This window comes from Chrysochloris asiatica, unplaced genomic scaffold, assembly GCF_000296735.1.
Source record: "Chrysochloris asiatica unplaced genomic scaffold, ChrAsi1.0 scaffold00161, whole genome shotgun sequence".
NCBI lineage: Eukaryota > Metazoa > Chordata > Mammalia > Afrosoricida > Chrysochloridae > Chrysochloris > Chrysochloris asiatica.
The window spans coordinates 6,749,257-6,764,098 of record NW_006408679.1 but is presented as its reverse complement, the minus strand read 5'-3'; the positions used below and the strand labels follow the sequence as shown (position 1 = coordinate 6,764,098).

Here is a 14,842-nt window from a genome sequence, read left to right as displayed (position 1 = left end):
GCATATATTTATGAAAACTTGAAAATGAATGTTTTATCAAATTTGCTTTTTTAGGTTTAGCACTGTGTTTTCTTATAGGTGTAGTAAAATATGACACAAGAAAACAGCTACCATATTTTGAAAGAGTGACCAAATTGTGTACTGAATGCACAGCTTTCTATGTAGGCTGCCCACTGGCTTGTGCCTCTTTTCCATTGCCCTCTTCCTTCCATTTCCCTTCCCCTTCAGGGGGAAAAAAAGATGGTCCCACATTTGTAAAAGTAATTTTAATTGTTAAGCATTTATGAACGTACCACTTGAACTAATTGTTGAAACAACTTTCTCAGCTAGGACCTATCATTTCTTTTAATTACTAATAAGATAGGACTGCTGGTTTTCCTTTTAACAAATTGAAAACAGACTATAAAAATGAAGATTATCCCTTGATACTTTGAACTTTCATATTGGGAAGATTTATTCTTTGATACTTCTTCTGTAAAAATGATCGGCTTGGTATTTGAGAGCTCTGGTTGTATGTATTGAACATAAAAAACCTTGGGGAAAAAGAAATAGGGCAGGAAAAATATTTGTTAAGTAGTCGTTTCCAACTCCCAAATGTTTTGGGTTACAACGTATATGAGTAACCTAATGTAAACCACATCTAGAAGAGAACACTTGGAGTTTGGTCTCCTAAGGTTTCTTTATAGCATCCAGAAGATCAATTTTTGTAAAAAAAAAAAAAACTCTTCAGAGTTTATTCGTATCAGATTCATGAAGAGAATGGGAGAATTGTTCGCATGTACTAATTAATAGATAATCTATCGCGGTATTTTATCTCACCATTTCTAGAAATTTTTTTGTAAGCCCCTCTTTGGTTTGTTGAGTTTTAGGCATCCTTTTACTAAACAGCTTTTACAAATTCACTTGTAGGTTCCATTTAAAAAGGGAATCTATCCGAAGCAATGTTAAAATATTCATTACAATAGGAAGAGCGAGCCACTAGTAAGAGTTGTGTGTTATGAGACTTGGGCAACTTTTAATCATGGAATAATCTTATGATTGAGTTGGTATAAGTATGATTTGTTAAACTATTTATTTGCATGAATACATAGTAGTCATACTGTAGGCATTTTGCATCCTTTTCGTGATCTAACTGACAAACATTTAAAACTTGTATTGCAATTCTGTTTTGCTGTTTAATAAAAAGCTCTTTAAGAGAGAGAAAAAAAAAAATGAGTAATCAGAATCTCTGAGAAAGGAAGCCTGTGGGAGCCTTCCTCAGGCATCCACAGTGTAGTATTCTCCATTCCAGACTGTTCATCCTCAGATGCCACAAGAGGCCATGAAGAAGGCACCTAACAGCAACATCTGTTGTTGTCATTGTCAAGGTCACTGTTAGCTGCCCCACCTCATGACAACCCCAGGCAGAATGGAACAAAACACTGTCCAGTCTCGCAGCATCCCATGATCGGTTGCAGATCAGATTATTCTGATCCATAGAGTTTTCCCTGAGTGATTTTCAGAAATAGATCATAAGGCTTTTCTTTCTAATTTGTCTCAGTCTGGAAGCTCTGCCAAAACCTGTTCGGCATCATAGCAACACGCAAGCTTCCCCTGACAGACAGGTGGTGGCTGCTGATGAGATAGATTGGCTGAGAATCAAACCCAAGTCGACCACATGGAAGGCAAGAATCTGCCACTGAGGAGTAGGACATAAGACAAACGACAAGGAATTTAAGAGGAAACCGAACAATAGTTCATGAGTTATCTCAGTCAAGAGTCCCCAGGACAATCCTTACTTACCTAGGGACCTGAGAACCCCAAAGCAAATGTCTTTTTTTAATGAGGCTAATTTTTTGACTACTAGACAGACTATCTCCTAAAGTAATTAAAGCATGCTGTTGTTGTTGTTAAGTGCCATTGAGTCAATTCTGACCCATAGCGACCCTGTATAGGGTTTCCGAGGGGCAGCTGGTGAGTTTGAACAACCGACCTTGCAGTTCAAACGGCTTTGCAGTCTAGCGCATTAACCCACAGTGCCACACCAGGACTCCATAATTCAAACATGTAGGCTTTAAATATAAAACTTCCCAGTGCAGCTTGTTTATACTACAACACTTTTAATGTGGACAGACACATTACATGTAAAATCTAAAGGAGAATTGGCTTCTAGCACCATACTTGTAAAGATTGGGGTTTGTAACCCACCCTCAGTGAGTATTAGAACACCACCAGCTGGGCCCCTAATGATTGGCCAGGGTCTCTCCATGCAGCCTGAGCATGGCAAGGCACACACCTGCTGAGGCCCACTGCAGGGAGTACTGGACCTCTCCCTGCACCTCCAGCTCTGATTGGACAAGGAAGGATCATCAAGAGAAATATACCTCCTTCCTACCATCAGAAAAGCCGAACCTACCTCAAGAGGAGAGACCTGGGGCTTTTCCCTCTCCCTCTGTCCAGGACCTGTGCTTCATCCCTACTGGGTCTTGGGGGAAATTAAGACAACATTAAGTTGACTCATGTTTTGCCATATGTCTGAGTCATGTCCTGAAGGAAGTAGAAAGTTAGTCTAGAATCAGATTAATATGTATGGGGGTATGTATGAGTGTGTGTATGGGTTTTCTCTCCAGTAGCTTGGCCTCCTTTATATTTCATTTCCAAACTCTGCATCTAAAGAGCCAGCTCAATCTCCATCTGCCCATCAGGACACTAGGCGGTGGTGTTTATTTTCTTACCAGCAACAAAGATTCCTGCGTTTAGCTGTGAGCAAAACTAACCTGAATTGCATTTCCCCTCTAGCTATCTGTCAGGTAAGAATTCCCCTCAGCAAGAATTTACCTAACACGTGGCAGGTGCTGACATGAACAATATAGCCGTGGTCTGTAAGGAAGGAAGAATAAAGTCCAGTCTTCTGTAGTCCATCCCTGCTCCCTTCCTGGGTGGGCTGAAGCGGGACCCTGGGAAGCAGTGCAGTCTGTTGTCGGCCTCTTTTCCAAGAAATGAACCTACATTTGCAATCTTTCAGCAGCTGTGGGCCATGTCATTCCCCAAGAATATCTTCTTTCCTAAAGTATGAAAATCTCAAAGCCATTCCCAGATTGCATATCACCAGAGAGAGGTGGAACTACTTTAACCAACAACTTTAATTGGTTGCTTTCCCCCATGGCCAGCTGAGTAGCTCAGTGCTGCTGAAAAGAGACCCAGGGTTTCTACCAAATACTCAGTTCTGGGACAGGCCAGGATCTCAAGAAATAGCCATAGACAAGAGAGATATGTGTAATCAAATCATGCAGGCATGGACACATAGTCACAAAATTATAAAGAAGGTGGGGGGAAAAAAAAGAAAAAAGCAGAGAGTATCACCGACGTCCAAAACGCTGGTCAGACCAAAACACAGCACAGCCACTAGAAAAAAGAAAGTTGGAGTGAGTACACTGCTTCTTGGGAGGAAGGCTGCAGATTCTTGGGCAGTGGGTGTCCTCTGCCTCACACAGAAAAGATCTTTGAGTCTCTCCATCCTTCAGTAAGTCTATGCTCAACAATAGGAAATGGGAATGCTTCTAACAAAGCCACTAACTCTTCAGGAGAGCACTATGGAAATATGACTTGGAAAAAGCTCTAGACCCCAAAAGAAACTTTCGGAAATAGGTATATGTATGCTTCTGTTTATACAGCACACATTCAAGTATATCTATTCAATTTTAGGTTCAACCCTATGTTCTGGGTGTCTGTAGGAATCCATAAATATGCTTCTAGGAAAGTCTTCCCTAGATTACTGGACATTCCCATGTTAGAGAAGACAAGAACATTGGGTCCAGGCAACTTAGCTAGATCAAGAATAACTGGTCCTCTAATTCTACTGCCTCAGGTGCACATTGAGCGTCAATGTCTCCCTGCTGGCCTGGGCCCACAGCACACTGCCACACCTTCTGCCAACCCCTCAGGCCACAAAGGACTTTTCTTTTCAGGACCGCAGCCCTCCCTAATGGAAGTGCTATGGTGTTTTATAGAGGGCTTTGAACCGGTTCAAAATGGTTTGATAATTTCATGTTTCATAGCTACTAAATCTATTGTCTGTGGTACTTTGACCCAAGTAGGAAACAAATAGCTATGCCCCATAATCCCATCTCCCATATCAGGCTCCAGAAACTTTCAGGAGGAAAGACCGTGGCAAGACTTTTGAGACTGAAATTACTAGCAGGACTAATGGAAAGCAATACACATTCAAAGCAATGCGATTGGCCACCATCTTTGAACAGGGCATAGCTGTTTGTTTCCTGTTCATATCACTGGTTGCTATGTAATGCATGTTGTTGCTAGGTGCCATTGAGTTGGTTCCAATTCATGGTGACCCTATGCACAACACAACAAAACACTGCCTGGTCCTGTGCCGTCCTCACAATTGTTATGCTTGATTATCCTATTGCTGCTGCCACTGTGCCAAGCCATCTCATTTGGGGTCTTACTCTTTTTTGCTGACACTCCACTTTACCAAGCATGATATTCTTCGCCAGGGACTTGCCCTTCCATATAACATGTCTGAAGTATGAAGTATGATAAATAGATGAAGTCTCACCGTCCTGGCTTTCTGATTGTACTTATTCCAAGACAGATTTGTTTGTTCTTTGAGCAGTCCATGGTACTTTTAATATTCTTCTCCGACACTGTAACTCAATGCATCAATTCTTGTAAGGTTTTCCTTATTCATTGTCCAACTTTCACATGCATATGAGGCAAGTGATTGGGTCAGACTCACCTTACTCCTCAAACTGACATCTTTTGATTTCTTGTCTGACATCAAAAACCAACATTTTTTGATACACCATTTGATTTCTTGTCTGCTGCTTCCATGAGTGTTGATAGTGGAAAAAAGCAAAATGAAATATTTGACAACTTCAATCTTTTCTCCATTTATCCTGATGTTGTTTGTTGGTCAATGGTGAGGATTTCTGTTTTCTTTACATTAACATGCAACCCACACTGAAGGCTGTGGCCTTTGATCTTCATCAGCAAGTATTTTAAGTCCTCTTCATTATCAGTAAGCAAGATTGTATCATCAGCATATATAGCAGGTTACTCATGAGTCTTCTTCCAATCCTGATACCATGTTCTTTTTCATATAATCCATTTTATTGGATTATTTGCTCAAATACAGAGTGTATAAGTATGGTGAAAGAATACAACCCTGGCACACACATTTTCTGATTTTAAACCATTCCGTGGTCCCCTTATTCTGTTCAAACAACTGCCTCTTGGTCTATGTACAGGTTTTTCATGAATACAATTAAGTGTTCTGGACTATTCACTCTTCACTCTTCGTGTTGTTATCCATAGCTTGTCCTGTTCACACAGTCTAAAGTATTTACATAATCAATAAAGCACAGGTAAACATCTTCCTGGTATTCTCTGCTTTCAGCCAAGCTCCATATCCAATGCATATGGGGTCCTTATTTACATACCCTTTAGAACTGGTTGGAAGCCTTAGCTTTCTGCATACAACCTTATATGACTTTGTATACAGTAAAGTACTCATTTATTTTGCATATTCATTCTACGTTGTTGCAAGTTAATGTTTTGTTTCCAGCGTCCTTCTACATACCAATCTAAAACACATAGTCCTACAAATTAGACTCTGAATTGTTTCTACCACCCACAATTCCAACCAAATTAACAAGGGCTTGTGTCCTTGAAATGAGTGTAGCTGTAGCTTATCTCTAAAATAATAATATAAAACATAAATAATAATATAAAATAATATTATGAAATATAAAAATAATATAAATCTAGCTGTAGCTTATCTTTAAAATAATAACAGTAATAAATGAAGATATTTGAAAGACTATATAACAGGCTATTACATTCTTCCTCACCATCCGTGCCAGAGAACATGCATGATGTTCACATGGGATTAAGACAGGTTGACATGAGTAAATACCATTCAATATCTATACAGTCCAAGAATTTCAAAGAACCATCAGCAAACAATTCATCAAAACCCAATCCACTTACCTCTGCCAGAGATAGCTGGACAATGCCATTCTGGTCCTTGTCTAGAAGCTTGAACATTTCTGAAACACCAGAGAAACAATGAAATTCGATGAGAATTCTCCTAGACTCAGAAACTGTCAGAAAGCTGCCTCTGCCCACCCCATCCCTGTCACCCTTTTCCTTGCTATGCATCATATCTCCACCCTACTCCACACACACCTGGCAACTCCCACCTAGCCCCTAAGGACCTTCAAAAGCTAAATCCAGATCCAGTGCCCAGGGTGAGCTTTTTAGGTAGAAATGTCACCTGCCCAAATGGACGAACCTCTCATTGTCAACATCTCTACCCTTAGATGCCTCATATCAGAAACCTGTCACTCTTCAGTAGTAAATTAGGGACTGAGGGAGTAACAGACTGTGGTTACTACCCGTTTGTGGGCAATCCAATCCCAAAGCTTCATTCTAGACATCTGACCTTTTCCCTTTGAATTTACCACCCACCTCTCACCCCTCAGTGAAAGGCAACCCCCCTCACTTAATGGTATGCCTCAACCTGAATCCAAGGTAGCAGGGGAATGCCTATTACCGTCCATGCTATTGTTAAGTGCTATTGAATCAGTGTTGACTCATAGCAGCCCTGTATAGGGTTTCTGAGGAGGAGATGGTGGGTTTGAACTGCCGACCTTGTGGTTCACAGTTCAGTGCTGATCCTACAGTGCCACACCAGGACTCCATTACCTTGCATAGGGGCCCCTATCACCTCCACAGTAGGTTATTCTCAGTACATCCTCCATGCAGGAATAAATGTGAGTAGACACACAAACTGTTTAAGAACAATAACTTAGACTTGTTCATTTTGGACCAGTGTCTGCACATCGTAGGTGCAGAAAAATCTGGACGGCAGCTTTTCAAGTCCTTCTTCAAGCCTCTTCCCTTGGGTCTGGCCCGCCCAGACTAACTCAGACCCTTTAGGTGCCACAGAGACACCCCTGAATTGTCCTTGACCCATGGTCACCCAAAGGCAATGGTTGGCTCTGCCTCCAGGTCTTGCCCTCTGCCACACCCTGCGTTGTGAGAAGTAATAGGGGTAAAGGAGAGAGGGGCTCACTGAAGAGGCTTTCCAGTCGGATCACACAAGCAATGAAGGCTTCAAAGTCAATGCTGAGTTTGCTGCTTGCATACCGCATGGCGATGGTCTGCTGCACTTGGTTGTTGAGGGTGAAGCCTGAGGAGCAGAGAAGCACAGGTCCCAGCTGCACTCAGTGCCTTCTCCAATAAAAACAGAAGTGGCTGGCGGTGCAGAGGACCTGCTGTGACTCTGTATAACCGTGGTCAAAACCATGCTATTGTTAAGCCTGGACATGTATTTCAGGATGGAACAAAAGGCAATGAGAAAGATGTGCGTATCAGTCTCTGCACTGAAAATCCAATCATTCAGAGAGCAGAAGAAGCCAGCATGGGTTCTCATCTTTGCTCTCTTACCTTTACTCTGAATTCTTCTTGGGGAGACTCAATGGAGTCTCTTCTTATGGTATTCCTGGCATTCCAAGAAAACTGTGTGGTGGAGGGGAGATGGTGGTCTTTTGAAAGTCTTGGACTGTACAGTTGCTAAGTGGTGTTATTCATATTAACCTGTGTTAATTCCAAGTGAGCACCAGACCATGTCCACTTGATCTCCTTTGAGATAACCCTCATCAGGGTTAGCCGCCTCCCTGGTCATCAGGACAGAACTGGAGCTTCAACACTAGCTCACACTATAACACATATAAAAATCCAGTTGCCATAAAGACAGTGCTCTGCATCCTTATTTGGTAAGTAGCAATTAGGGTCTTGAAAGCTCATGAGTGACCACCTAAGATGCAGGTATTGGTCTCTCCCTGTCCAGAGGAAATACAAATGATGAAAATCAAAGACACAGGGAACAATTAGTCCAGTGGATTAATGGACCATGTGAACATCAGTCCCCATTACCCTGAAACCAAAAGAACTAGATGGTGCCTGGCTACCACTACCAACTGGTCCCAGAAAGATCACATTAGAAGGTTCTGGATAGAGTGAGAGAAAAATGTGGAACAAAATTCAAAATCATAAAAAAATACCATCCTTAGAGACTACTAGAACCCTGAAACTATGGTCCTAAGTCACCTGAAACTGAACTCATCCAAGTGGCTCAATTTCCAGCCCAAAAATAGGTTGGACTATAAGAAGAACAATAACAACTCTAATGAGGTATATAGACCGTAGGATACTCGACCATTTGAGATCAAAATGGCAGCATTTACCCGAAGACAAAAGTTCAGAAGAGTTAGGAAAAATAAAGGAATGGAAGCAAGAACCACAGGGAGGAGGTGGGATAACTGATGTTACATGAGGGGATTGCAACCAGTGAGATGAAACAAAATGTGTGTGACTTGTTGAATGGAAATCTGATGATCTGCTCTGTAAAATTTCACACAATTCACAATAAAATGTAAAATTTTTTAAATCCAGTTGAAGTGGAGTTAATTTTGGTTCATTGCAACCCTATGTGTGTCCAAGTAGAACTGTGCTCCACAGGGTTTTCAATGGATGAATTTTCATAAGTAGATCCACTCATGGTGCCCTGTGTGTGTCAGAGTAGATCTGTGCTCCACAGGATTCTCAGTGGATGATTTTTTGGGGGGGAAGCAGACTGCCAGACGTTTTTCTTCTAAGGTGGTTCAAACTGCCAACCTTTCTGTTAGCAATCGAATACTTAACAATTTCTGCCATCCAAGAACTCCATAATAAATATAATTCACTAGTCTAACACTATGGGTTATGTTAGCCACAGCAAGAATAATTAGACAAGGTGAGGGGACTGCCTCTCCAGCTATCCCTTGTCTGCCTCCCTCACAGCTCACCCTCTGTGATTGTTGTTACCTTCCCAGTATCAAGAAGGTTCCTTTCCCTTTATACAGAAAATACTCAACGAATCTTTGCTGAAACATTGATATCCAAACAGGATAAGAAGCCCTGATGATCATTAGCAGTCATGAAAACAGGAATAGCTATTTCTTGTTATGTGTACACCTGGCTCCCAAGACTTTGTCTGAAAGGTGTTTTGTCCTCACCTGCCTTCTTAAGAGCTGTCCTCATCTCGTGGGCATCCATAGTCCCACAGTGGTTATAATCAGTCTCCTGATAAATCTCCTAAATAGGAAGACAAATTCCAGTTAGAAAATAGCCATTTATGGGTCTACCAGAACCATCTCCCCTCCACCCCACTGGTTTCTTGGAAGGCTAGGGATACAATTAAGAAGGGACTTCATTGAGTCTCCCCAAGAAGAGTTCAGAGCAAAGATCAGAGAGGAAAGATGTGAGCCAATGCTGGCTTCAAATGCTCTCCAAATGCTTGAGTTTTCAGTGCAGGAATTCACATGCACATCTTTCTCGTTGCCTTTTGTTCCATCCTGAATTGTATGTCCAGGATTTGCATTGGTTTTGGCCATGGTTACAGCTCTGGTCAGACTAGTGTCTGCTATAGCCCAGGAATGAGTGTAAGAGAGAGGTGAGAACCTAGAAACAGAACGGAGGAAAAGATCTAGAGTCCAGAGGATGCCCAGCAAGGGAGAATAGTTACCAGATATCTTTTAATCTTCAACCAGAGTGTCTTGAACTCCATCAGTCCCAAGGTACCTGTCCCATTGCTCTAGGCATGTTAAGGATCAACATGATGTAATTCAAATTCTGCATACTTTATGGATGTCTTTCTCTCATGACTCTGCATAGTGAGGTCTTAGTGAGCCATGCACATCAGAAGTAAGCAGGACAGCAGGTGTCAGTGGCATGGGTTGGTGGGAAATAAGCCAAATAATGACTTAAAAGTCAAACAGCCACAACAGCACTCTTTTGGTGCCAGTACAACGTAAAGAACAATGCGCAAGACATGAGCCTACAGATCTCAGAGCAACACCATTAATTAGTCCCAAACCCCCTAACCTTTAAAGTGTTAAAGAGCAAAAAGATCACTTTGAGGACCTTGTTATGTACCACAAGTTTGGCAGTTCAAGCTCACCGGTCACTCCTCAGAAACCCTATGAGTCAGAACTGACTCAATGGCACTTAACAACAACAACAACCCAAGCCATATTTTCAACTGCCTCATATGCACGTGAAAGTTGGACAATGAATAAGAAAGTCCGCAGAAGAATTGATGCATTTGAGTTGTGGTGTTGGCAAAGAATATTGAAAGTACCATGAAGAACAAACAAATCTATCTTGGAAGAAGTGCAGCAGGGGCTCCTTAGAAGTCAGAATGGATAGACTTTGTCTCTTAATACTTTGGACATGTTGTCAGGAAGGACCAATCCCTGGAGAAGGACGTCATGCTTGGTAACGTGGAGGTCATTGAAAAAGATGAAGACCCTCAACAGAATGATACAGCACAGTGGCAGCAGCAATGGGCTCAAACGTATTAACAATTGTGAAAATGACCCAGGACTGGGCACTGTTTTGCATGGGGTTGCGATGAGTCAGAACTAACCCAATGGCAACCGACAATATCAACAACAACACTCTAATCTCCTAATCATCCTGAATTATGGAGAAGGCCAAACTACAAAATACAAATGCTATGAGTTCTGGCTCACAGAAACCCTATGGGTTACAGAATAGAAATGCCCCATCAGGTTTCCTTGACCACAGTCTTTACAGAAGCAAATCAACAGGCCTTTCTGTCACCATGCTGTTGAATAGTTTCAAACTACCAGCCTTTACTTCATGGTTGGTGTTATTGCTAAGTGCCATAAAGTTGGCTTGACTCATATGACCCTCTATGAGCTTTCTGAAAGGAGCTCTGGTAGTGTAGTGGTTACAAGGCGGGTTGCTAACCTCAACGTCAGCAGTTTGAAACTACCAGCCAGTCTGTGGGAGAAAGATGAGGTTTTCTGCTCCCATAAATATATACAGATATACAGAGAGATATACAGCCTCAGAAACCTTATGCAGGGTTGCTATGAGTCAGAACCATCTCCACGGCACATAATCACCACTGCCACCACAGGATTTCTGAAGAGCAGCTGGTGGGTTTAAACCACCAACCTTGCAGTTAGCAGTCTAGTACTTATTCTACAGTGCCACACCAGTACTCCTTTATGTTAGCAGTCAAATGCAAACTGTTTCAGCACTTCCAGATTTAAATATCTGTGGTGGATAATTAGTTGGAATCCCAAAATGTGACCAGGAATATCTCCAGATTCTCAACCACAACAGTCTCTATCATGGTGCTTGGCTGGGCCACACAGAGAGCTCTGGGACACAGCCCCAGAAGCAAAGCTGGCTTACAGGCCACTGAACAAACAAACATAGAGGTGAATTTATCTGTGCCAACCAACATTCATTCAACGAATATATAGACAAGTCCTGGTGTGGTGCTGTAGGATCAGCACTGGACTGCAAACCACAGGATCAGCAGTTCAAATCCACCAGCTGCTCTTCAGAAACCCCATACAGGGTCTATATGAGTTGCAACTGACTCAACAGCACTTAATAACAGCAACATCCTAGTTTTTAGGGGGTGGGTTTGGAACTCTCCTTGCCCTCATCAGACGAAGTCTGTCTAAAACACAACCCCTTCCTCCTCAATCACAACTAATCAATCTTCACCAGTTACAGCACGGATGTTAAAATTCTAGAGCAGACATCCGTCATTCCTATCACCTTCAACTAACCAACCAAGAAGTCACATTTCCATCCAAGAGTGGGAACGTCACCCAATTAGGAGAGTCTGTGGTTTTCTGTCAATGATTGGCACTGAGTACTGAATGCATCAGTCTTCAAATTCTCACTAACAATTCAACCAGCATGTCTCAGAGCAGAGTATTTAAAGGGAGTCCTTGTTCAGTACTGTAGAATCAGCATTGGACTGCTAACCTCAAGGTCAGCAGTTCAAACCCACCAGCTGCTACTCAGAAATCCTATACAGGGTCACTATGAGTCAGAATTGACTCGACGGCACTTAACCACAACAACGCCTACAAAGCACTTTGTAGTGTTAGGCCTGCTATACACTGTGTCTCATGTCATACGGTAACCATGTGAGCTAGACATTGTGCTCCCCATTTTCCAGAAGAGACTGAGATCCAGAGCATTTACTAACTTCCCTAGCGTAACTCCTCTAGTAAGTGGTGGCACTAAAATTGAACCCATGTCTGTTCCAAAGTGCTTGGCCCCAAGCAACAACTAAACGTAATCAAGCCAAGACCTCTGCCATCCATCCAGGAGAGGCCATCTCATAGCAACCCTACCGGACAGAGTAGAACTGCCCAGAGGGTTTCCAAAACTATCATCTTTATTGAAGCAATCTGCCATGTCTTTCTTCTGTGGAGAGACTGATGGGTTCAAACCACCTACTGGTTAGCAGCTGAGCATTTTCACCACTGGGCCTCCAGGGCTCTTTCCCTGGTCTTCAATTCCAGATGGACAGTGGGACTTCCTGCAAAGACCCAGACCCTGTCCTAAACCTAGTATATCAGGGTCTCCAGGGCTGAAACTCTGCCCACAGCATTTGGCTGGTAGAACTGAGCGCTTCTCAGGATGACTCCAAGAGTCACAGTCCTCTCAACTCTATGAGGAACGCAATGCCAAGTTGACACTGAGTGATCACTGCAAAACAACAGACAAGGTTTGATGAAAATGATTCTGGATGCAAAGAACTATTTGCAGCAAGGCGAGTCAGCACTTAACAATTCCCAGCGGCCCACAAATTAAATTACTAACCACCCAGGCCTCTGGGAGCTTACAAGTGCTGACAAGACCCCAAATCCTGCACAAGTGGTCTCTGAAGCTCTGGGACCACAGGGATAGCACCATCCTTACATTTGTGACAACCCTGGCACATGTCTGAGCTTACATCTCTGGTTACCTAGGACTCCTCAACCTGACAAATCCACACAAATAAAAATAATTCCTCCCAGGTCCCTGGGACCATGAAGGGAGAAGAGCAGAGAGCAGGACCTTACCCAGAGAAGCAGTGATGCCTGAGATGGAGGCAGAGACGATGACGTGGAGAGACGAAGCAGCTGGGGACCCAGAGAGGGAGAGACACTGTGTGCTGACAACCAGGAAGGGGGCAAGGGAGCAGGCTTGCAGGGTATACCCTTTGGTTGGCTGATGATGTATGGAGGGGATTGTAACTAAACTATCACATAATTCACAATAAAACATTAAAAAAGAGAGAGAGAAAACTCAAAAAAAAATATATATATATATATATATCCTCCCACACTAAGATTCGTTAAGAAATCCTGCAGAAACAGTCAGATAGCTCAGCATGGATGAAGCCCAAGAACTGAGGAGAACCTTTCAAAATTCCAATTTTTAAAGACATCACCTTCGTGATTAGCACTACAGAGACGGGTCACCTGTACCCACCCTAGGCATCATTGAAGGAAGTGATGTTCCACCATTCACACCTGATGCCTTCATTTAAGCTATTCCCCACACCTGGAATGCCCTAACCTTTCCCACTCTTCCTGCAGCTCCTACACGTTGGACAATATAAAATGAGGGTTGAGTTAGATCAGAGATAACAAACAGACTCTTAGGTGATAATTCTGAACTATTGGTAGGTAATAGCTGTCAGAGGACAGTATTAAAAGTCCAGATAGTGATAGGGAGAAAGGGGACGTTAGAGGGTGACACCAGGGTGAGAATGGAGTCAAGTGGAAGGACCATCACCATGATAACCTAAATGAAGGTGGAGGGGATGGTGGTGGTAGTGTATCATGGAGTCAGTTCTGACTCAGCAATCCTCCTTAGGGTTTCCAAGGCTGTAAATCTTTACAATCTTTATGGTAGCAGAAAGCCTCACCTTTCTCCCACAGAACAACTGGTAGTTTTGAACTGCTGACCTTGAGATTAGCAGCCCAATTTGTTACCACTTCGCTACCAGAGGTCCTTGAAGAAGGAGGAGGGCCACAAAATCCACATAGTTGCTATGTCTAAATTAGATGATTTTAAATAAGTCCCTTAAACATTGCATACCTCAATTCCTTTACCTGTAAAAGAAAGGTTATCTCAAGGTCACTGAGGAGCTTGCATGACATTTTAGATAGGTTGATAGATAATATAAGTCATATATTGTTGGTGGTGGTGGTAAGTGCTTAACCACCATCACCTCCTCCATCCTTTAGGTTGTTATGGTAATGGTCCTTCCACTTGACTCCATTCTCACCCTGGTGTCACCCTCTAACCTCCCCTTTCTTTGCAGTCCAGCACATTAACCCACAGCACCACACTGGGACTCACTCTCTCTCTCTCTCTCTCTCTCTCTCTCTCTATATATATATATATATATATATATATATATATATATATATATGGAATGCGCTAACCTTACCCACTCTTCCTGAAACTTCAACACATTCGACAATATAAAATGAGGGTTACGTTATATCAGAGAGATCTAATCTCAAGCTTATTAAATACATATGTATATTTAAAAGCCTCCAGCATGATGCCTGGCATATGCTCAGTAAGCAAAATCTCATTCCCCTTCTTGTCCTTTCTCTTTTCTACCCTTATATTTTTAAAAGCTTGAGGAATCATTTAAAATGGTGGGGGGGGGGGGGAGTGCATTGAAAGGATACATCCAAAAGGCTGATCATTTCCCTGCAAGTGTTGATGTTGAATCCACTGAATTTTATGTCTGCTCCTAAATATTTCAATAGAAAAAGTGAGTGAGAATCAGGACCAAGGGAAATAGTCTCCATGGTAGAAAACCACCAAAGATCCCATTCAGGACATGAAGTGGAACGTGCCCCCATACACACACTAAATGGGGAGAGTCCTGTGGCAGGTTCATCAGCAGATGTCCACACCCCTGTGGCCCCCGAGACTGCCCAGACCCTGGGAG

General features: G+C 42.6%; 1 protein-coding gene across 1 annotated transcript in view; it reads right to left on the bottom strand.

Moving 5' to 3' along the window:
* Nucleotides 1-3,360: 3,360 nt before the first annotated feature.
* Nucleotides 3,361-14,842, bottom strand: part of CAPN8 (calpain 8) — a 109,226-nt gene continuing 97,744 nt past the window's right edge. Inside the window, exons 16-21 of the mRNA XM_006871146.1 lie at nt 14,577-14,641; nt 9,569-9,637; nt 9,060-9,138; nt 7,076-7,192; nt 5,989-6,047; nt 3,361-3,384 (exon numbers count right to left, since the gene is read on the bottom strand). Coding sequence (XP_006871208.1) covers nt 3,361-3,384; nt 5,989-6,047; nt 7,076-7,192; nt 9,060-9,138; nt 9,569-9,637; nt 14,577-14,641 — 413 coding nt within the window. The remainder of the gene's footprint in view (nt 3,385-5,988; nt 6,048-7,075; nt 7,193-9,059; nt 9,139-9,568; nt 9,638-14,576; nt 14,642-14,842) is intronic.